Raw genomic sequence first — 23,294 nt, 5'->3', positions numbered from 1 at the left:
GGGAGGAAGTGAGGAAAGGAAAGAGGGAAGGAAGGAAGGAGAAGTCCTGGCCCAACGGAGGGGTGGGAGCTTGGCGAGGCAAGCCCCGGCAGCAGCTGGAGCCACCGCAGTGGCTCCATGAGGCCCACGTGGCTACCAGGCAACTCTTCCCCAAGACCAGAGGATTGCAAGGCAAGCCTGACTGCAGGAGCGGCTGCACACCGCACGCCCCCCTCCCCAGTTGGGTGAAGGGAGGATGCGAATCATGAGAAGGCCAGCAACTCACCCACTTGGGCTCCACATCCCCCTTTCACCCCCCCCCCCAAAAAAACTTTAAAAATCCCTTACAAACTGTCCTGGAGGAAGGAGGGGAAAGAAAGGGAAAGGAGAGAAGAAAGGAAGAAAAGGATTGGTGAAGAGAAGGGAAGATTATGAATGGAAGGAAAGGGAGGAAGAGGAAGGAAGGGAAAGGAGGCAGGGATGGGAGAGGAAAGGAAAGGAAGAGGCAGGGAAGGAAGGAAGGAAGGAGGGAGGGAGGGAGGGAGGGAGGGAGGGAGGGAGGGAAGGAAAGAAGGAAGGAAGGAAGGAAGGAAGGAAGGAAGGAAGAAAGGAAGAAAGAAAGAAAGAAAGAAAGGAAGGAAGGAAGGAAGGAAGGAAGGAGGGAAGGAGGGAAGGAAGGAAGGAAGAAAGGAAGGAAGGAAGGAAGGAAGAAAGGAAGGAGGGAAGGAAGGAAGGAAAGAGGGAAGGAGGGAGGAAGGAAGGAAGGAAGAAAGAAGGAAGGAAGGAAGGAAACTGGAGAAGGGAAGAGAAGAATATAAAATCAGAGAGTCCTAGAGTTGGGAGAGACCTGGTGGGCCATCCAGGCCAACCTCATTCTATGAAGAAGCAGGAAAATCACATTCAAAGCACCCCCAACAGATGGCCAGTGTTTTGGCCAGCATGAAAAGCCTTGTAGCGTCAGTGGCTGCTTCTGTTTACTTTATTTTCCATACCACTTTGCACCTTAACAGCCTGGCTTCTACTAGCCAGCAGGACACCTTTGGTGGGAGGACTTCCCTAGCCCGGATTGCTTCACGTCTGCAAATCCTCTGTTTTCTGAGGACCACAGCAACGCGTGGCCGGGTTCAGCTAGTCTTCAGTAAAAGGATTGTTTTCCATCCACAGCTTTTCCTGTCCTGGAGTGCAACAATAGGGGAAAGAGGGCTTACCACTGGGCCGTGAAGTCCACAAAGTCCTTGGAGAAGCGATCTTCGGGGAGCTGCGGAGAGGGCTCTTCGACCACCTGCTTTAGCTGCTGGAAAGGGGTTCCCCAAGACTCGTAGGGAAAGCGGAGGATGGCCATCTCAATCTAAGCAGGGTTAGAGTAAAACCACGTAAAATACGAGTGTATTTTATACTGTGGTCGACAGTGTTGGCAAGCGCATATTATTGATTTGATGAGAGAGGCTGCAGGACGGTAGAAAATTGAACAGAGGCCGCGCAACTGGCCCCCAGGCTGGACTTTGGCCATACTTTCCGTCTCAGAGGAAAGGTCCAAAAAGGTGCGACTATTATGTGGTGAAATACATACAGCCCCTTTTTCCCCACCCACCTCTTGGGACACTAATGGACACTCTTTCCTTCCTTTAATAATACTCCAGTCTCAAGAGGAAAGGTCCAAAAAGGTGCGACTATTATGTGGTGAAATACATACATCCCCTTTTTCCCACCCACTTCTTGGGACACTAATGGACACTCTTTCCTTCCATTAATAATAATAATAATAATACTCCCGCCTCAGAGGAAAGGTCCAAAAAGGTGCGACTATTATGTGGTGAAATACATACAGCCCCTTTTCCCCACCCACCACTTGGGACATTAATGGACACTCTTTCCTTCCATTAATAATAATAATAATAATAATCCCGTCTCAGAGGAAAGGTCCAAAAAGGTGCGACTATTATGTGGTGAAATACATACTGCCCCTTTTTTCCCACCCACCTCTTAGGACACCAATGGACACTCTTTCCTTCCTTTAATTATAATAATAATTATACTCCCGTCTCAGAGGAAAGGTCCAAAAAGGTGCGACTATTATGTGGTGAAATACATACAGCCCCTTTTTCCCACCCACCTCTTGGGACACTAATGGACACTCTTTCCTTCCATTAATAATAATAATAATAATACTCCCGCCTCAGAGGAAAGGTCCAAAAAGGTGCGACTATTATGTGGTGAAATACATACAGCCCCTTTTCCCCACCCACCACTTGGGACATTAATGGACACTCTTTCCTTCCATTAATAATAATAATAATAATAATAATCCCGTCTCAGAGGAAAGGTCCAAAAAGGTGCGACTATTATGTGGTGAAATACATACTGCCCCTTTTTTCCCACCCACCTCTTAGGACACCAATGGACACTCTTTCCTTCCTTTAATTATAATAATAATAATACTCCCGCCTCAGAGGAAAGGTCCAAAAAGGTGCGACTATTATGTGGTGAAATACATACAGCCCCTTTTTCCCACCCACCTCTTGGGACACCAATGAACACTCTTCCTTTCCCACCAAACTTTGATCTGTGTGAAAGCACATTTCTTACCAAAGTAATCCCAAGGCTCCAGACGTCCGATTTCACATTATATCCCTTTTGGTTCAGTTCAGGGTTTATCCTTTCGGGCTGCGAACAAAAAAGGAGGAAAGAAATACTCTTATATAGGGTTGGTATAATCTCCACTTTGCTAATCAAATACACACACACACACACACATATATATACACACACACACACCATACACACAATATGAAACTCTTATATAGACTTGGTATAATCTCCACCTTGCTAATCATATATACATACACACACATATACACACACACCACACACACACAATATGAAACTCTTATATAGGGTTGATTTAATCTCCACTTTGCTAATCAAATACACACACACACACACACACACACCATACACACAATATGAAACTCTTATATAGACTTGGTATAATCTCCACCTTGCTAATCATATATACATACACATACACACACACACACACAATATGAAACTCTTATATAGGGTTGGTATAATGTCCGCTTTGCTAATCAAATATATACATATATACACATACACACTCACCACACACACAATATGAAACTCCTATATAGGGTTGGTTTAATCTCCACTTTGCTAATCAAATACACACACACACACACACCATACACACAATATGAAACTCTTATACAGACTTGGTATAATCTCCACCTTGCTAATTATATATACATACACACACACACACACACAATATGAAACTCTTATATAGACTTGGTATAATCTCCACCTTGCTAATCATACACACACACACACATATACACACAAAATATGAAACTCTTATATAGGGTTGGTATAATGTCCGCTTTGCTAATCAAATATATACATATATACACATACACACTCACCACACACACAATATGAAACTCTTATATAGGGTTGGTACAATCTCTGCTTTGCTAAGCATTCATATATATATACATACACACACACACACACACACACACATACACAATATATGAAACTCTTATATAGGATTGGTATAATCTCCGCTTTGCTAATCATTCATATATATATTTATTTATTTTATTTGGTACACTTGTATACCGCTAATATCTCAGCCTGTGCGGCGACTCATTGCGGTTTACAACATATTTAAAATACAATATTCACTTTAAAAATATAAAATAGAATATCAAAATACATACATATACATACATAGTATTGGGCCACCAATACAGACCGGAACATCTCATAGTTAAAGTCGTAATCCAATTCGTTATCCTTGATTGCTAGTCCATGGTCAAAACAACATCACATCGGAAATTAGTTGAAAACTTGCTCGAACATCCAAGTTTTCAGTTTTTTCCGAAATGCCATTAGCGAGGTGGCTGATCTTATTTCAGTAGGGAGGGCATTCCAAAGCCGGGGGGCCACCACAGAAAAGGCCCTATCTCTCGTTCCCGCAAGCCGCACTTGTGAAGCAGGCGGGATGGAGAGAAGGGCTTCTCCTGAAGATCTTAGGGTCCTGGTGGGCTGATAGGCCGAGATATGTTCGGATAGGTATGTAGGGCCAGAACCGTTTAGGGCTTTAAAGGTCAGAACCAGCACTTTGAATTGGGCTCGGTAGCTAATCGGTAGCCAGTGGAGCTGGTACAGCAGAGGAGTTGTATGCTCCCTGCGCCCTGCTCCTGTTAATACCATGGCTGCCGCCCGTTGGACTAATTGGAGCTTCCGGGCCGTCTTCAAAGGCAACCCCACGTAGAGAGCGTTGCAGTAGTCAAGGCGGGATGTAACCAGAGCGTGGACTACCGTGGCCAAGTCAGACTTCCCAAGGTACGGTCGCAGTTGGCGCACGAGTCTTAACTGTGCGAATGCTCCCCTGGTCACCGCCGAAACCTGGGGATCCAGGCTCAGCGATGAGTCCAGGATCACACCCAAACTGCGAACCTGTGTCTTCAGGGGGAGTGCGACCCCGTCTAACACAGGCTGTAACCCTATACCCTGTTCGGCCCTGCGACTGACCAGGAGTACCTCTGTCTTGTCTGGATTCAATTTCAATTTGTTCGCCCCCATCCAGACCGTCACAGCGGCCAAGCACCGGTTCAGGACCTCGACAGCCTCCTTAGTAGCAGGTGGGAAGGAGTGACAGAGCTGGACATCATCTGCGTACAGATGACACCGCACCCCGAAACTCCGGATGATCTCGCCCAGCGGCTTCATGTAGATGTTAAACAACATGGGGGACAGTATTGAACCCTGAGGAACCCCACAAAACAAAGGTTGTGGGGTAGAACAGGAGTCCCCCAGTGACACCTTCTGAGACCGACCCTCGAGGAATGACCGGAGCCACTGCAGAACAGTACCTCCGAGACCCATTCCCGCGAGGCGTCCCAGAAGGATACCGTGGTCGACGGTATCGAAGGCCGCTGAGAGGTCGAGTAGCACCAACAGGGACACACTCCCCCTGTCGAGCTCCCGACGGAGATCATCCACTAAGGCGACCAATGCTGTCTCGGTACCATGTCCCGGCCTAAAGCCAGACTGTGCCGGGTCTAGATAATCCGTGTCTACCAAGAATGCCTGGAGTTGTGAGGCCACCACACGTTCCATGACTTTGCCCAAAAAGGGAAGATTGGAAACAGGCCGATAGTTTACCAATTGAGTGGGGTCCAGTGATGGTTTCTTCAACAGCGGTTTTATCACAGCTTGCTTTAAGCTGGCTGGAAAAATGCCTTCCCGAAGGGAGGCATTAACCACCACCTTAACCCACTCGGCCAATCCCCCTCTGGCCTCCTTTAGAAGCCAGGATGGGCAGGGGTCTAGGATGCATGTGGTAGCTCTCATTCCTCCAAGCACCTTAATGTGGTGTCCAGTCCAGAGCGGATCAAAGCAACTTTGTCTGTAAAGTATGTGTCATACACACATACACACACACACATATACACACACACAATATATGAAACTCTTATATAGGGTTGGTATAATCTCCGCTTTGCTAATCATTCATATATATATATATATACACACACACACACACACACACACACACATATATACACACACACAATATATGAAACTCTTATATAGGGTTGGTATAATCTCCGCTTTGCTAATCATTCATATATATATATATATATATATATACACACACACACACACACACACACACACACATATACACACACACAATATATGAAACTCTTATATAGGGTTGGTATAATCTCCGCTTTGCTAATCATTCATATATATATATATATACACACACACACACACACACACACACATATACACACACACAATATATGAAACTCTTATATAGGGTTGGTATAATCTCCGCTTTGCTAATCATTCATATATATATATATATATACACACACACACACACACACACACATATACACACACACAATATATGAAACTCTTATATAGGGTTGGTATAATCTCCACTTTGCTAATCAAATATACACACACACACACCATACACACAATATGAAACTCTTATATAGACTTGGTATAATATCCACCTTGCTAACCATATATACATACACACACACACACACAATATGAAACTCTTATATAGGGTTGGTTTAATCTCCACTTTGCTAATCAAATACACACACACACACCATACACACAATATGAAACTCTTATATAGACTTGGTATAGTCTCCACCTTGCTAATCATATATATATATACACACACACACACATATACACACAAAATATGAAACTCTTATATAGAGTTGGTATAATGTCCGCTTTGCTAATCAAATATATACATATATACACATACACACTCACCACACACACAATATGAAACTCTTATATAGGGTTGGTACAATCTCTGCTTTGCTAATCATTCATATATATATATATATATATACACACACACACACACACACACACACACACAATATATGAAACTCTTATATAGGGTTGGTATAATGTCCGCTTTGCTAATCAAATATATACATATATACACATACACACACACCACACACACAATATGAAACTCTTATATAGGGTTGGTTTAATCTCCACTTTGCTAATCATATATACATACACACACACATACACACACACACACAATATGAAACTCTTATATAGGGTTGGTACAATCTCTGCTTTGCTAATCATTCATATATATATGTATGTATATATATATATATATATATATACACACATACACACACACACACACACACACACACACACAATATATGAAACTCTTATATAGGATTGGTATAATCTCCGCTTTGCTAATCATTCATATATATATGACTCGGCAGCTCGCTGTGAAGCTTTTGCTCAGTTCTTTGCAGACAAAGTCGCTTTGATCCGCTCTGGTCTGGACACCATATTAACGGCAGTCTCTGAGGATGTAACACGAGCACCTGCTTGTCCGGTTTTGATGGATTCATTTCAATTGGTTCAATCCGAGGATGTGGACAAGGTGCTTGGAGGAATGAGAGCTACCACATGCATCCTAGACCCCTGCCCATCCTGGCTTCTGAAGGAGGCCAGAGGGGGATTGGCCGAGTGGGTGAAGGTGGTGGTTAATGCCTCCCTTCGGGAAGGCATATTTCCAGCCAGCTTAAAGCAAGCTGTGATAAAACCGCTGTTGAAAAAACCATCACTGGACCCCACTCAATTCGTCAACTTTCGGCCTGTTTCCAATCTCCCCTTTTTGGGCAAAGTCCTGGAACGTGTGGTGGCCTCACAACTCCAGGCATTCTTGGTAGACACGGATTATCTGGATCCGGCACAGTCTGGCTTTAGGCCGGGGCATGGTACCGAGACAGCCTTGGTCGCCTTAGTGGATGATCTGCGCCGGGAGCTCGACAGGGGGAGTGTGTCCCTGTTGGTGCTGCTGGACCTCTCAGCGGCCTTCGATACCGTCGACCACGGTATTCTTCTGGGACGCCTCGCGGGAATGGGTCTTGGAGGTACTGTTCTGCAGTGGCTCCGCTCATTCCTCGAGGGCCGGTCTCAGAAGGTGTTACTGGGGGACTCCTGTTCAACCCCACAACCTTTGTCTTGTGGGGTTCCTCAGGGCTCAATACTGTCTCCCATGTTGTTTAACATCTACATGAAGCCGCTGGGTGAGATCATCCGGAGTTTCGGGGTACGATGTCATCTGTACGCGGATGATGTCCAACTCTGTCACTCCTTCCCACCTGCTACTAAGGAGGCTGTCGAAGTCCTGAACCGGTGCTTGGCCGCTGTGACGGTCTGGATGGGGGCGAACAAATTGAAATTGAATCCAGACAAGACAGAGGCACTCCTGGTCAGTCGTAAGGCCGAACAGGGTATAGGGTTACAGCCTGTGTTGGATGGGGTCGCACTCCCCCTGAAGACGCAGGTTCGCAGTTTGGGTGTGATCCTGGACTCATCGCTGAGCCTGGAGCCCCAGGTTTCGGCGGTGACCAGGGGAGCATTCGCACAGTTAAAACTCGTGCGCCAACTGCGCCCGTACCTTGGGAAGTCTGACTTGGCCATGGTGGTCCACGCTCTGGTTACATCCCGTCTGGACTACTGCAACGCTCTCTACGTGGGGTTGCCTTTGAAGACGGCTCGGAAGCTCCAACTAGTCCAACGGGCGGCAGCCATGGTACTAACAGGAGCAGGACGCAGGGAGCATACAACTCCTCTGCTGTACCAGCTCCACTGGCTGCCGATTAGCTACCGAGCCCAATTCAAAGTGCTGGCATTGGCCTTTAAAGCCCTAAACGGTTCTGGCCCAACTTACCTATCCGAACGTATCTCGGCCTATCAGCCCACCAGGACCCTTAGATCTTCGGGGGAGGCCCTGCTCTCTATCCCGCCTGCTTCACAGGTGCGGCTGGCGGGTACGAGAGACAGGGCCTTTTCTGTGGTGGCCCCGCGGCTATGGAACGCCCTGCCCTTGGAGGTAAGATCAGCCCCTTCATTGATGGCATTCCGAAGAGCATTGAAGACCTGGATGTTCAAGCAGGCATTTGGATAACTCAATGCAAGAATGGTAATCCGACTAAAGGACTGGCAATATGACGACGAATAGGATCATGTTTTAGTCAAGAGCTGAATTGGATTGGTATTGATGTATAAATTGTGTTTTATGTTTTATATGCTTTTAATTGTATATTGTTAACTGTTATTTTATGCTGTAAACCGCGTTGAGTCGCCGGCCAGGCTGAGAAACGGCGGTATATAAGTATTTAAATAAAATAAATAAGTATTTAAATAAATAAATATATATACACACACACACACACACACACACACACACACATACACACACACACACACACACACAATATATGAAACTCTTATATAGGGTTGGTACAATCTCTGCTTTGCTAATCATTCATATATATATACATACACACACACACACACACATACACAATATATGAAACTCTTATATAGGATTGGTATAATCTCCGCTTTGCTAATCATTCATATATATACACACACACACACATACACACACACACACACATATACACACACACAATATATGAAACTCTTATATAGGGTTGGTATAATCTCCGCTTTGCTAATCATTCATATATATATACATACACACACACACACACACACACACAATATATGAAACTCTTATATAGGGTTGGTATAATCTCCGCTTTGCTAATCATACACACACACAAATATATATATATATATACACACACACACACACACATATACACACACACAATATATGAAACTCTTATATAGGGTTGGCACAATCTCCGCTTTGCTAATCATACACACACACAAATATATACACACCACACACACAATATGAAAATCTTATATAAGGTTGGTATAATCTCCACTTTGCCTATCAAACTGAATGACTGTGTCGCAAAAGGATGCGTATTCATAAAGCACGGTAGCAACACAAAAAGAAATGGCAAGCGGCCTAGGAACTCACCGCCATGTAAGGTTTGCATCCTGCGTCCATCGTCTTTGCGACCGAATCCACCAAGTAGCCGCTGATCCCAAAATCGCACATTTTGACGTGCCCTTGTTTATTGAGCAGGACGTTGGAGGGCTTGACATCTGTCAGAGGGAAGAGGAACGTAAAGGAAACGAAACTGATTTATTTTAATGACCACACTTTGCAGGTTTCTAGTCCTCATGATTTCAGCTGATGGCTCTATCGGCCTCTTAGGATTCTAAACAGAACACACCTCACTCTGCACAGCTTTCCTTTCTTTCTAAAGAGTTATCCCAATGTATATGGAGTCCCACTTAAACAGCCCAAAAAAATTAAAATACATTACAACGCATGTCCAAAATCACACACACACATATACATATGTATATGCAAACACACACATATATACACAAATATATACACACACATATACACACACAAAACACATATACACAGACTGGGCCACAGCAACGTGTGGCAGGGGATGGCTAGTGTATGTGTATGTATATATATGTGTGTATATACACATATACACAAATATATGCACACACACATATATACAAACAAAACAAATATACACAGACTGGGCCACAGCAACATGTGGCAGGGGACGGCTAGTGTATGTGTGTATATACACATATACACAAATATATATGCACACATATACACAAACAAAACACATATACACAGACTGGGCCACAGCAACGTGTGACAGGGGATGGCTAGTGTATGTGTATTTGGTTATATACACAAATATATACACACACAAAACACATATACTCAGACTGGGCCAGAGCAACACATGGCAGGGGACAACTAGTGCATGTGTATGTGTGTATATACACATATATACACACATATACACACACAAAACACATATACACAGACTGGGCCACAGCAACATGTGGCAGGGGACAGATAGTGTATGTGTATGTGTGTGTGTGTGTATATGTGTGTATACACACATACACAAATATATACACACACATATATGCACACAAAACACATATACACAGACTGGGCCACAGCAAAGTGTGGCAGGGGACGGCTAGTGTATGTGTGTGTGTGTGTGCATATGTGTGTATATACACATATACACAAATATATACACACACATATACACACACAAAACACATATACACAGACTGGGCCACAGTAACGTGTGGCAGGGGATGGCTAGTGTATGTGTGTGTGTGTGTGCGTATGTGTGTATATACACATATACACAAATAAATACACACACATATATACACACAAAACGCATATACACACACTGGGCCACAGCAACGTGTGGCAGGGGACGGCTAGTGTATCTGTATGTGTGCGTGTATATAAACACATATATATACACATACACACACTCCACTTGCCTCATTTCCTACAGACCTCTGAGTAAACCTCTGAAGATGCCATTAGCCACAGATGCAGGCGAAACGTCAGGGGAGAATGCTGCTGGAACATGGCCAGACAGCCCAAACAACCTGACACCAACCCAGTGATTATGGCCATGGAAGCCTTCAACAACACGTGCACTGAAATGCTTTTAATGTAAGTCGCTTTGGGTCTCCTTTGTGGAGAGAAAAAGCGGGATATAAATAAATAAATAAATAAACAACAACAACAAATGACACACGTACCTCGGTGAATCACCGATAGCTTACTGTGCAAATGCTCAAGCGCTCGCACAATCTGGAGAGGAAAAAAGAGATGGAAATCCATCAGTTTTGCATGGCAGGGTATACATCCAATACGAAACCCAGAGCTTCATTGTGGAAGGAAGGGAAGCTTTGTCCTTAACAGAGGCTGTGATGACATTTCCCATCATCCCCCACGCAAGCTGAATGCAAGCTAAGATTGCATTCCTTTATCCACATGCAAGAAACTATACGAGGGGCTGCTGATAAGTCTTTGGCTTTGTGTTCTTGTTTTGTGCCTGGAGAAGCCTACGTAAACATTGGGCCTCTCTACGGCTCTGGCTGATTTCCAGACGGCGACTGGTCTTATCTATCTCCTCATTGGCTGCAGAAGGTGTGAAACTATCTTGCAAACTGGAGCCTGGAGAAGGGAGTAAACTTTCGTGCCTTCCTATGAGCCTGGGGAAGCCTGCGTAAACATTGGGCCTCTCTACGGTTCTGGCTGATTTCCAGACGGCGACTGGTCTTATCTATCTCCTCATTAGCTGCAGAAGGTGTGAAACTATCTTGCAAACTGGAGCCTGGAGAAGGGAGTAAACTTTCCTGCCTTCCCATGAGCCTGGGGAAGCCTGCGTAAACACTGGGTCTCTCTACGGTTCTGGCTGATTTCCAGAAGGCGATTGGTCTTATCTACTCATTAGCCGCAGAAGGTGTGAAACTATCTTGCAAACTGGAGCCTGGAGAAGGGAGTAAACTTCCTTGCCTTGCCATGAGCCTGGGGAAGCCTGCGTAAACACTGGGTCTCTCTACGGTTCTGGCTGATTTCCAGACGGCGACTGGTCTTATCTATCTCCTCATTAGCTGCAGAAGGTGTGAAACTATCTTGCAAATTGGAGCCTGGAGAAGGGAGTAAACTTTCGTGCCTTCCCATGAGCCTGGGGAAACCTGCGTAAACACTGGGTCTCTCTACGGTTCTGGCTGATTTCCAGACGGCGACTGGTCTTATCTATCTCCTCATTAGCTGCAGAAGGTGTGAAACTATCTTGCAAATTGGAGCCTGGAGAAGGGAGTAAACTTTCGTGCCTTCCCATGAGCCTGGGGAAACCTGCGTAAACATTGGGCCTCTCTACGGTTCTGGCTGATTTCCAGACGGCGACTGGTCTTATCTATCTCCACATTAGCTGCAGAAGGTGTGAAACTATCTTGCAAACTGGAGCCTGGAGAAGGGAGTAAACTTCCCTGCCTTCCCGTGAGCCTGGAGAAGCCTGCGTAAACATTGGGCCTCTCTACGGTTCTGGCTGATTTCCAGACGACGACTGGTCTTATCTTTCCCCTCATTGGCTGCAGACGGTGTGAAACTATCTTGCAAACTGGAGCCTGGAGAAGGGAGTAAACTTTCCTGCCTTCCCGTGAGCCTGGAGAAGCCTGCGTAAACATTGAGCCTCTCTATGGTTCTGGCTGATTTCCAGACGGTGACTGGTCTTATCTATCTCCTCATTAGCTGCAGAAGGTGTGAAACTATCTTGCAAACTGGAGCCTGGAGAAGGGAGTAAACTTTCCTGCCTTCCCGTGAGCCTGGGGAAGCCTGCGTAAACATTGGGACTCTCTACGGTTCTGGCTGATTTCCAGACAGCGACTGGTCTTATCTTTCTCCTCATTGGCTGCAGAAGGTGTGAAACTATCTTGCAAACTGGAGCCTGGAGAAGGGGGTAAACTTTCCTGCTCTCCCGTGAGCCTGGAGAAGCCTGCGTAAACATTGGGACTCTCTACGGTTCTGGCTGATTTCCAGACGACGACTGGTCTTATCTTTCTCCTCATTGGCTGCAGAAGGTGTGAAACTATCTTGCAAACTGGAGCCTGGAGAAGGGAGTAAACTTTCCTTACTTCCCATGAGCCTGGAGAAGCCTGCGTAAACATTGGGCCTCTCTACAGTTCTGGCCGATTTCCAGACGGCGACTGGTCTTATCTATCTCCTCATTAGCTGCAGAAGGTGTGAAACTATCTTGCAAACTGGAGCCTGGAGAAGGGAGTAAACTTTCCTGCCTTCCCATGAGCCTGGGGAAGCCTGCGTAAACACTGGGTCTCTCTACGGTTCTGGCTGATTTCCAGAAGGCGATTGGTCTTATCTACTCATTAGCCGCAGAAGGTGTGAAACTATCTTGCAAACTGGAGCCTGGAGAAGGGAGTAAACATTCCTGCCTTCCCATGAGCCTGGGGAAGCCTGCGTAAACATTGGGCCTCTCTACGGTTCTGGCTGATTTCCAGACGACGACTGGTCTTATCTACTCATTAGCCGCAGAAGGTGTGAAACTATCTTGCAAACTGGAGCCTGGAGAAGGGAGTAAACATTCCTGACTTCCCATGAGCCTGGGGAAGCCTGCGTAAACACTGGGTCTCTCTACGGTTCTGGCTGATTTCCAGACGGCGACTGGTCTTATCTATCTCCTCATTAGCTGCAGAAGGTGTGAAACTATCTTGCAAATTGGAGCCTGGAGAAGGGAGTAAACTTTCGTGCCTTCCCATGAGCCTGGGGAAACCTGCGTAAACATTGGGCCTCTCTACGGTTCTGGCTGATTTCCAGACGGCGACTTGTCTTATCTATCTCCACATTAGCTGCAGAAGGTGTGAAACTATCTTGCAAACTGGAGCCTGGAGAAGGGAGTAAACTTCCCTGCCTTCCCGTGAGCCTGGAGAAGCCTGCGTAAACATTGGGCCTCTCTACGGTTCTGGCTGATTTCCAGACGACGACTGGTCTTATCTTTCCCCTCATTGGCTGCAGACGGTGTGAAACTATCTTGCAAACTGGAGCCTGGAGAAGGGAGTAAACTTTCCTGCCTTCCCGTGAGCTGGGGAAGCCTGCGTAAACATTGGGACTCTCTACGGTTCTGGCTGGTTTCCAGACAGCTACTGGTCTTATCTTTCTCCTCATTGGCTGCAGAAGGTGTGAAACTATCTTGCAAACTGGAGCCTGGAGAAGGGGATAAACTTTCCTGCTCTCCCGTGAGCCTGGAGAAGCCTGCGTAAACATTGGGCCAATCTACGGTTCTGGCTGATTTCCAGACGACGACTGGTCTTATCTTTCTCCTCATTGGCTGCAGAAGGTGTGAAACTATCTTGCAAACTGGAGCCTGGAGAAGGGAGTAAACTTTCCTTACTTCCCATGAGCCTGGAGAAGCCTGCGTAAACATTGGGCCTCTCTACGGTTCTGGCCGATTTCCAGACGGCGACTGGTCTTATCTATCTCCTCATTAGCTGCAGAAGGTGTGAAACTATCTTGCAAACTGGAGCCTGGAGAAGGGAGTAAACATTCCTGCCTTCCCATGAGCCTGGGGAAGCCTGCATAAACACTGGGTCTCTCTACGGTTCTGGCTGATTTCCAGAAGGCGATTGGTCTTATCTACTCATTAGCCGCAGAAGGTGTGAAACTATCTTGCAAACTGGAGCCTGGAGAAGGGAGTAAACATTCCTGACTTCCCATGAGCCTGGGGAAGCCTGCGTAAACACTGGGTCTCTCTACGGTTCTGGCTGATTTCCAGACGGCGACTGGTCTTATCTATCTCCTCATTAGCTGCAGAAGGTGTGAAACTATCTTGCAAATTGGAGCCTGGAGAAGGGAGTAAACTTTCGTGCCTTCCCATGAGCCTGGGGAAACCTGCGTAAACACTGGGTCTCTCTACGGTTCTGGCTGATTTCCAGACGACGACTGGTCTTATCTATCTCCACATTAGCTGCAGAAGGTGTGAAACTATCTTGCAAACTGGAGCCTGGAGAAGGGAGTAAACTTTCCTGCCTTCCCATGAGCCTGGGGAAGCCTGCGTAAACACTGGGTCTCTCTACGGTTCTGGCTGATTTCCAGAAGGCGATTGGTCTTATCTACTCATTAGCCGCAGAAGGTGTGAAACTATCTTGCAAACTGGAGCCTGGAGAAGGGAGTAAACATTCCTGACTTCCCATGAGCCTGGGGAAGCCTGCGTAAACACTGGGTCTCTCTATGGTTCTGGCTGATTTCCAGACGGCGACTGGTCTTATCTATCTCCTCATTAGCTGCAGAAGGTGTGAAACTATCTTGCAAATTGGAGCCTGGAGAAGGGAGTAAACTTTCGTTCCTTCCCATGAGCCTGGGGAAACCTGCGTAAACATTGGGCCTCTCTACGGTTCTGGCTGATTTCCAGACGGCGACTGGTCTTATCTATCTCCACATTAGCTGCAGAAGGTGTGAAACTATCTTGCAAACTGGAGCCTGGAGAAGGGAGTAAACTTCCCTGCCTTCCCGTGAGCCTGGAGAAGCCTGCGTAAACATTGGGCCTCTCTACGGTTCTGGCTGATTTCCAGACGACGACTGGTCTTATCTTTCCCCTCATTGGCTGCAGACGGTGTGAAACTATCTTGCAAACTGGAGCCTGGAGAAGGGAGTAAACTTTCCTGCCTTCCCGTGAGCCTGGAGAAGCCTGCGTAAACATTGAGCCTCTCTATGGTTCTGGCTGATTTCCAGACGGTGACTGGTCTTATCTATCTCCTCATTAGCTGCAGAAGGTGTGAAACTATCTTGCAAATTGGAGCCTGGAGAAGGGAGTAAACTTTCCTGCCTTCCCGTGAGCCTGGGGAAGCCTGCGTAAACATTGGGCCTCTCTACGGTTCTGGCTGATTTCCAGACGGCGACTGGTCTTATCTATCTCCACATTAGCTGCAGAAGGTGTGAAACTATCTTGCAAACTGGAGCCTGGAGAAGGGAGTAAACTTCCCTGCCTTCCCGTGAGCCTGGAGAAGCCTGCGTAAACATTGGGCCTCTCTACGGTTCTGGCTGATTTCCAGACGACGACTGGTCTTATCTTTCCCCTCATTGGCTGCAGACGGTGTGAAACTATCTTGCAAACTGGAGCCTGGAGAAGGGAGTAAACTTCCCTGCCTTCCCGTGAGCCTGGAGAAGCCTGCGTAAACATTGAGCCTCTCTATGGTTCTGGCTGATTTCCAGACGGTGACTGGTCTTATCTATCTCCTCATTAGCTGCAGAAGGTGTGAAACTATCTTCCAAACTGGAGCCTGGAGAAGGGAGTAAACTTTCCTGCCTTCCCGTGAGCCTGGGGAAGCCTGCGTAAACATTGGGACTCTCTACGGTTCTGGCTGATTTCCAGACAGCGACTGGTCTTATCTTTCTCCTCATTGGCTGCAGAAGGTGTGAAACTATCTTGCAAACTGGAGCCTGGAGAAGGGGGTAAACTTTCCTGCTCTCCCGTGAGCCTGGAGAAGCCTGCGTAAACATTGGGACTCTCTACGGTTCTGGCTGATTTCCAGACGACGACTGGTCTTATCTTTCTCCTCATTGGCTGCAGAAGGTGTGAAACTATCTTGCAAACTGGAGCCTGGAGAAGGGAGTAAACTTTCCTTACTTCCCATGAGCCTGGAGAAGCCTGCGTAAACATTGGGCCTCTCTACGGTTCTGGCTGATTTCCAGACGGTGACTGGTCTTATCTATCTCCTCATTAGCTGCAGAAGGTGTGAAACTATCTTCCAAACTGGAGCCTGGAGAAGGGAGTAAACTTTCCTGCCTTCCCGTGAGCCTGGGGAAGCCTGCGTAAACATTGGGACTCTCTACGGTTCCGACTGATTTCCAGACAGCGACTGGTCTTATCTTTCTCCTCATTGGCTGCAGAAGGTGTGAAACTATCTTGCAAACTGGAGCCTGGAGAAGGGAGTAAACTTTCCTGCCTTCCCATGAGCCTGGAGAAGCCTGCGTAAACATTGGGCCTCTCTACGGTTCTGGCTGACTTCCAGACGGCGACTGGTCTTATCTTTCTCCTCATTGGCTGCAGAAGGTGTGAAACTATCTTGCAAACTGGAGCCTGGAGAAAGGAGTAAACTTCCCTGCCTTCCCATGAGCCAGGGGAAGCATGCGTAAACATTGGGCCTCTCTACGGTTCTGGCTGATTTCCAGACGGCGACTGATCTTATCATTCTCCTCATTGGCTGCAGAAGGTGTGAAACTATCTTGCAAACTGGAGCGTGGAGAAGGGAGTAAACTTCCCTGCCTTCCCATGAGCCTGGGGAAGCCTGCGTAAACATTGGGCCTCTCTACGGTTCTGGCTGATTTCCAGACGGCGACTGGTCTTATCTATCTCCTCATTAGCCGCAGAAGGTGTGAAACTATCTTGCAAACTGGAGCCTGGAGAAGGGAGTAAACTTCCCTGCCTTTCTCATGAGCCTGGAGAAGCCTGCGTAAACATTGAGCCTCTCTACGGTTCTGGCTGATTTCCAGACGGTGACTGGTCTTATCTATCTCATTAGCCGCAGAAGGTGTGAAACTATCTTGCAAACTGGAGTGTGGAGAAGGGAGTAAACTTTCCTGCCTTCCCGTGAGCCTGGAGAAGCCTGGGTAAACATTGGGCCTCTCTACAGTTCTGGCTGATTTCCAGACGACAACTGGTCTTATCTATCTCCCTTCCTTTTCCCCCTCTGCCGCGTAAGCGGAAAGGAAAGAGAAAAGGAAAAGAAAGGGAGCTAAGGCTGTTAGGAATTGTGGGAGTTGAAGTCCAAAACACCTGGAGGGAGGGCCCAATATATACCTCGAATGCTGCCAGAGAGAAAGGTGGAAACTCACCGAGACGGCGATTTTCCCCAGGATATCTTCAGGGATGGTTTTCTTCTTTTCCAAGACTTTCTTATAAAACTTATCTAGGGACGTATCCATGAGCTCCATGCAGATCCAGACATCGCCCTGAAAACAAGGACAAGGCGAAGAGAAAGAGAGACAACACATTATTGCTTAACTACAATGATTGAGAAAACAGTCGATCATCCACACTTATGGGTTAATGTGTCACAAAAATTTAATATGCAGATTTGGGAAATGTGAATTTAATATGATGAGTGGGAATGACTGGAAGGATGTATGGATGCAATTAATAATTTTGGAAGCACCAGTAAAATATTAAGGCCTGCAATGACTAACTACCAGCTTGCTGGACTGTAATTAAAAGTTGCTAATAAGAACTGAAAAGTAAAAACCACTTTGAGTCGCCTAAGGGCTGAGAAAAGCGGTATAGAAATAAAGTAAATAAATAAAATAAATAAATAACTCTGATAAGAAATATGAAAATGATTATTTCAAGTGTCAGGTGGGTGGACTAGGTGGGGTTTCGGCCTGCATCAAGAGGAGTCAAGTGTTTAGATCCAAGGAAGCCATGCTCCCCAAGCTCTATTCTGCCTGGATTAGACCACACCTGGAATATTGTATCCAATTCTGGGCACCACAATTCAAGAGAGATATTGACAAGCTGGAATGTGTCCAGAGGAGGATGACTAAAATGAGCAAGGGTCTGGAGAACAAGCCCTATGAGGAGCAGCTTAAAGAGTTGGGCATGTTTAGCCTGAAGAAGAGAAGGATGAGAGGAGACATGATAGCCATGTATAAATATGTGAGAGGAAGTCACAGGGAGGAGGGAGCAAGCTTGTTTTCTGCTCCCCTGGAGACTAGGACACAAGGGAGCAATGGCTTCAAATTACAAGAAAGGAGATTCCACCTGAACATGAGGAAGAACTTCCTGACTGTGAGAGCCGTTCAGCAGTGGAACTCTCTGCCCCGGAGTGTGGTGGAGGCTCCTTCTTTGGAAGCTTTTAAACAGAGGCTGGATGGCCATCTGTTGGGGTTGCTTTGAATGCAATTTTCCTGCTTCTTAGCAGAATGGAGTTGGACTGGATGGCCCATGAGGTCTCTTCCAACTCTAGGATTCTATTATTCTAAGTTAAGGAAATGTTTGCAACATTCCTTATGTTAAGAAGGAAGTCAAAACAAGCCATGTGTTTATCAACACCAGGCCTGCAATGACTAACTACCTGCTTGCTGGACTGTAATTAAAAGTTGCTAATAAGAGCTGAAAAGTAAACTCTGGTAAGAATTGGGACAGTGATAACAGAAATGTTTACAATGTTGAGAAAGAAGTCAACACAAGCCTTGTGTTTGTCAACACCAATCAAGAAGATCAACATCTGGCCAGGAAACTGAGATGGAGCCAGGATGGAAGACGTCTATCATTAATTTACAACTTTGGGACGACGTCAGCGGAATATTCCTATAAAAGACTCAGTCTAATAATGCTCAAAGTGTGGCAGACCTGAGGAGTCTGCTCCGCTCGCTATGCTCTGCTCCATGGGAAGGAGAGAGATGGTGTAACTATGGAGAGTGTTAGATTTGCAAGGGAGCAGTCTGGTCACTTTGGAACTTCTTTCTCGAGGGAAGAAGAAGGAGTGCATTTTGGAGTCTTGGATTTTGTGCAGGGTGTCAGGTTCTGCTGTATGGAAAACAGAGATCTGGTCCTTGGCATTGTGCTTAGGGAAAGAGGTTTTGGCATTTGGGAGTTTTGATTCTACGAAAATCCCACACCGTTCTGGGTCTTCTCAATTCTTCGCAGAATGGGGTTGGACTGGATGGCCCATTAGGTCCCTTCCAACTCTAGGATTCTATGATTCTAAGTTAAGGAAATGTTTGCCATAATGATGGGCAAACAATGAAGAATCTGTTGGACCTTGGAATGCGAAACACTGACCATGAGATTGTTTATTACTATGCTATGGTGCTATATATTGATGTTTTTAATCTGTTAATTATTTAATGATTGTAACTGTTTTTATATTTGTATGTATTTGGATATAGGCATCGAATTGTGCCTTCTTTTTGTAAGCCGCCCTGAGTCCCCCCTCGGGGGTGAGAAGGGCGGGGTATAAGTAGCAGAAATAAATAAATAAATTCCTTATGTGTTTATCAACATCAGGCCTGCAATGGCTAACTACCTGCTTGCTGGACTGTAATTAAAAGTTGCTAGTAAGAGCTGAAAAGTAAACTCTGATAGGAATTGGGACAGTGAAAACAGAAATGTTTACAATGTTAAGAAGGAAGTCAATACAAGCGTTATGTTTGCCAACAACAGGCCTGCAATGACTAACTACCTGCTTGCTGGACTGTAATTAAAAGTTGCTAATAAGAGCTGAAATGTAAACTCTGATAGGAATTGGGACAGTGGTAAAAGAAATGTTAAGAAGGAAGTCAACACAAGCCTTGTGTTTGTCAACACCAATCAAGAAGAGTCAACATCTGGCCAGGAAACTAAGATGGAGTCAGGATGGAAGATGTCTGTCATTAATTTACAACTTTGGGACTATGTCAGCACAATATTTCTATAAAAGACTCAGTCTAATAATGCTCAAAGTGTGGCAGACCTGAGGAGTCTGTTCCAACTGCTATGCTCTGCTCCATGGGAAGGAGAGAGATGGTGTACCTATGGAGAGTGGCAGATTTGCAGGGGAGCAGATTGGTCACTTTGGGGCTTCTTTCTCAAGGGAAGAGGAAGGAGTGCATTTTGGAGTCTTGGATTTTGTGCAGGGAGTCAGGTTCTGCTATATGCAAAACAGAGATCTGGTCCTTGGCATTGTGCTTAGGGAAAGAAGTTTTGGCATTTCGGAGTATTGGTTCTATGAAAATCCCACACCATTCTGGGTCTTTTCTTCCTACCTCTCTGAAAAGGGCTCCGTAGAAAGTGACGGTATAAAAGCAGTCGACTGTCCGCATGGAAATGTCCAAGTCCATGAGCAGCCTCTTCTGCTCTTGAGTGTTCACAGTCGCTCGGATTCTCTGCAAGAAGCAGAAATATGGCATGATTAAAGATTACCAAAATACAAGACCTCTCCAGAGTTTCCTAAATGCCAAGCAAACCCTACCGGCTTTGGGAGTTGTAGGATTTTTTTTGGAGGCAGCAATGATGGAATCGTTCCAGGAGTTGCGCCTGACGCCTGTAGACAGTCCACGTTCCACAGGCGTAGAGCAGGGTTGGAAGGACAATGGCTTTATAAACAAGGCCCTTGGTCTCCCTACGGATGCAATGATCCTCAAACACTCCAACAAATAGTCCCAAATCTGGTCACAAATCTGGTCACATGCTCTGCAGTCCTTCCCACAACCTCAAACAACACAGAGTTACGGGAAAACTGCATATCAATATATACACAATATAGTAACTAAGTTGCGTCTGACGCCTGTAGACAGTCCACGTTTCACAGCAGGTTTGGGAGGACAATGGCTTTATAAACAAGGCCCTTGGTCTCCCTACGGATGCAACGATCCTCAAACACACCAACAAATATAGTAACTAAGTTGAGTCTGACGCCTGTAGACAGTCCACGTTTCACAGCAGGGTTGGGAGGACAATGGCTTTATAAACAAAGCCCTTGGTCTCCCTACGGATGCAACGATCCTCAAACACTCCAACAAATGTAGTAACTAAGTTGCGCCTGACGCCTGTAGACAGTCCACGTTTCACAGCAGGGTTGGGAGGACAATGGCTTTATAAACAAGGCCCTTGGTCTCCCTACGGATGCGACGATCCTCAAACACTCCAACAAATATAGTAACTAAGTTGCGCCTGACGCCTGTAGACAGTCCACGTTTCACAGCAGGGTTGGGAGGACAATGGCTTTATAAACAAGGCCCTTGGTCTCCCTACGGATGCAACGATCCTCAAACACTCCAACAAATAGTAACTAAGTTGCGTCTGACGCCTGTAGACAGTCCACGTTTCACAGCAGGGTTGGAAGGACAATGGCTTTATAAACAAGGCCCTTGGTCTCCCTACGGATGCAACAATCCTCAAACACTCCAACAAATATAGTAACTAAGTTGCGTCTGACGCCTGTAGACAGTCCATGTTTCACAGCAGGGTTGGGAGGACAATGGCTTTATAGACAAGGCCCTTGGTCTCCCAACGGATGTTAACGATCCTCAAACACTCCAACAAATATAGTAACTAAGTTGCGTCTGACGCCTGTAGACAGTCCACGTTTCACAGTAGGGTTGGGAGGACAATGGCTTTATAAACAAAGCCCTTGGTGTCCCTACGGATGCAACGATCCCCAAACACTCCAACAAATATAGTAACTAAATTGCATCTGACGCCTGTAGACAGTCCATGTTTCACAGCAGGGTTGGGAGGACAATGGCTTTATAAACAAGGCCCTTGGTCTCCCTACGGATGCAACGATCCTCAAACACTCCAACAAATATAGTAACTAAGTTGCGTCTGATGCCTATAGACAGTCCACGTTTCACAGCAGGGTTGGGAGGACAATGGCTTTATAAACAAGGCCCTTGCTCTCCCTATGGATGTCCCGATCCTCAAACACTCCAACAAATAGTCCCAAATCTGGTCACCTGGTCTGCAGTCCCTCCCACAACCTCAAACAACATAGAGTTACGGGAAAACTGCATATCAATATATACATACAATATAGTAACTAATCACAATTATATACATAACAAGTAACTAGTATAAGAGGCTTGTACAAGGTTCTATTTCCAACAAAGATGGAACATTGTGTTGCGTTCGAGAGTGCGCTTACCTTCACAGCCATGGTAGTGTCGCTCTGCGCGTGGTAGACTTTCTCCACCACGCCGTAAGCCCCTCTTCCTAGCTCAGCGATGCTCACCAAGTCATCCGCCTCCACTTCGAAGTTCTGTTGGTTGGGAGAGACAAATGACAACATGAAATACCAACACACACACACACAAACCGCATGGCAAGTGGATGGACCAGATGGCCCATGTGGTCTCTTCCAAATCTGTTATTCTACGATCTAAAGAACACAGAATATTTGAGAACACCAAAATGCTGGACCGCTCTGACCACCACTTTGTCCGACCACATAGAGAAGCCATTGAAATCCACAGGAAGCACGTATTCCCAACGTAATCTCCCCTATGAACCATCAAGGACGTTAAGATCTTCCGGAGAGGCCCTGCTCTCGGTCCCACCACCTTCACAAGTGCGTTTGGTGGGAACGAGAGACAGGACCTTCTCTGTGGTGGCCCCTCAGCTATGGAACTCTCTCCCGAGCGAGATTAGATCTGACCTCTCCCTCTGGTCCTTCAGGAGGCTAGTGAAACCCTGGTTATGGAAAGAAGCATTCCCAGAATAATGGCTGAGACTGGTTACAGACCAAAGTGAGCGACCACATATGCGTACTGAGTTGAACATGATTTTACCTTGGCAATTTGGTATATATGTATTTTATCTATATGTGTTTTAATCTTGTATTGTTGTATGATGTTTTAACTTGTATTAGTAGCATTGAATCCTTGCTGTAAGCCAGTCTGAGTCCCTCTATGGAGGTGAGAAGATCGGGATAGAAAAGTTTTACATAAATAAATAAATAAATAATAAGCATGTGAACAATTTCAA

At 45.9% G+C, this 23,294-nt stretch overlaps 1 protein-coding gene across 2 annotated transcripts in view; it reads right to left on the bottom strand.

Annotated features, from left to right (window-relative positions):
• The window catches only part of LOC137095195 (dual specificity mitogen-activated protein kinase kinase 3-like), a 106,155-nt gene that overhangs the window by 7,414 nt on the left and 75,447 nt on the right, over window positions 1–23,294 (bottom strand). For both annotated transcript variants that reach the window (XM_067461575.1, XM_067461574.1), the window contains exons 5-11: window positions 22,456–22,569; window positions 20,576–20,695; window positions 17,669–17,785; window positions 11,077–11,128; window positions 9,434–9,561; window positions 2,566–2,643; window positions 1,188–1,327 (exon numbers count right to left, since the gene is read on the bottom strand). In XM_067461575.1, the coding sequence (XP_067317676.1) occupies window positions 1,188–1,327; window positions 2,566–2,643; window positions 9,434–9,561; window positions 11,077–11,128; window positions 17,669–17,785; window positions 20,576–20,695; window positions 22,456–22,569 (749 nt within the window). The remainder of the gene's footprint in view (window positions 1–1,187; window positions 1,328–2,565; window positions 2,644–9,433; window positions 9,562–11,076; window positions 11,129–17,668; window positions 17,786–20,575; window positions 20,696–22,455; window positions 22,570–23,294) is intronic.

The sequence above is a fragment of the Anolis sagrei genome, chromosome Y (genome assembly GCF_037176765.1).
Source record: "Anolis sagrei isolate rAnoSag1 chromosome Y, rAnoSag1.mat, whole genome shotgun sequence".
NCBI lineage: Eukaryota > Metazoa > Chordata > Lepidosauria > Squamata > Dactyloidae > Anolis > Anolis sagrei.
The sequence above is the reverse complement of the archived record's forward strand: the minus strand, read 5'-3'. Positions and strand labels throughout refer to the sequence as shown.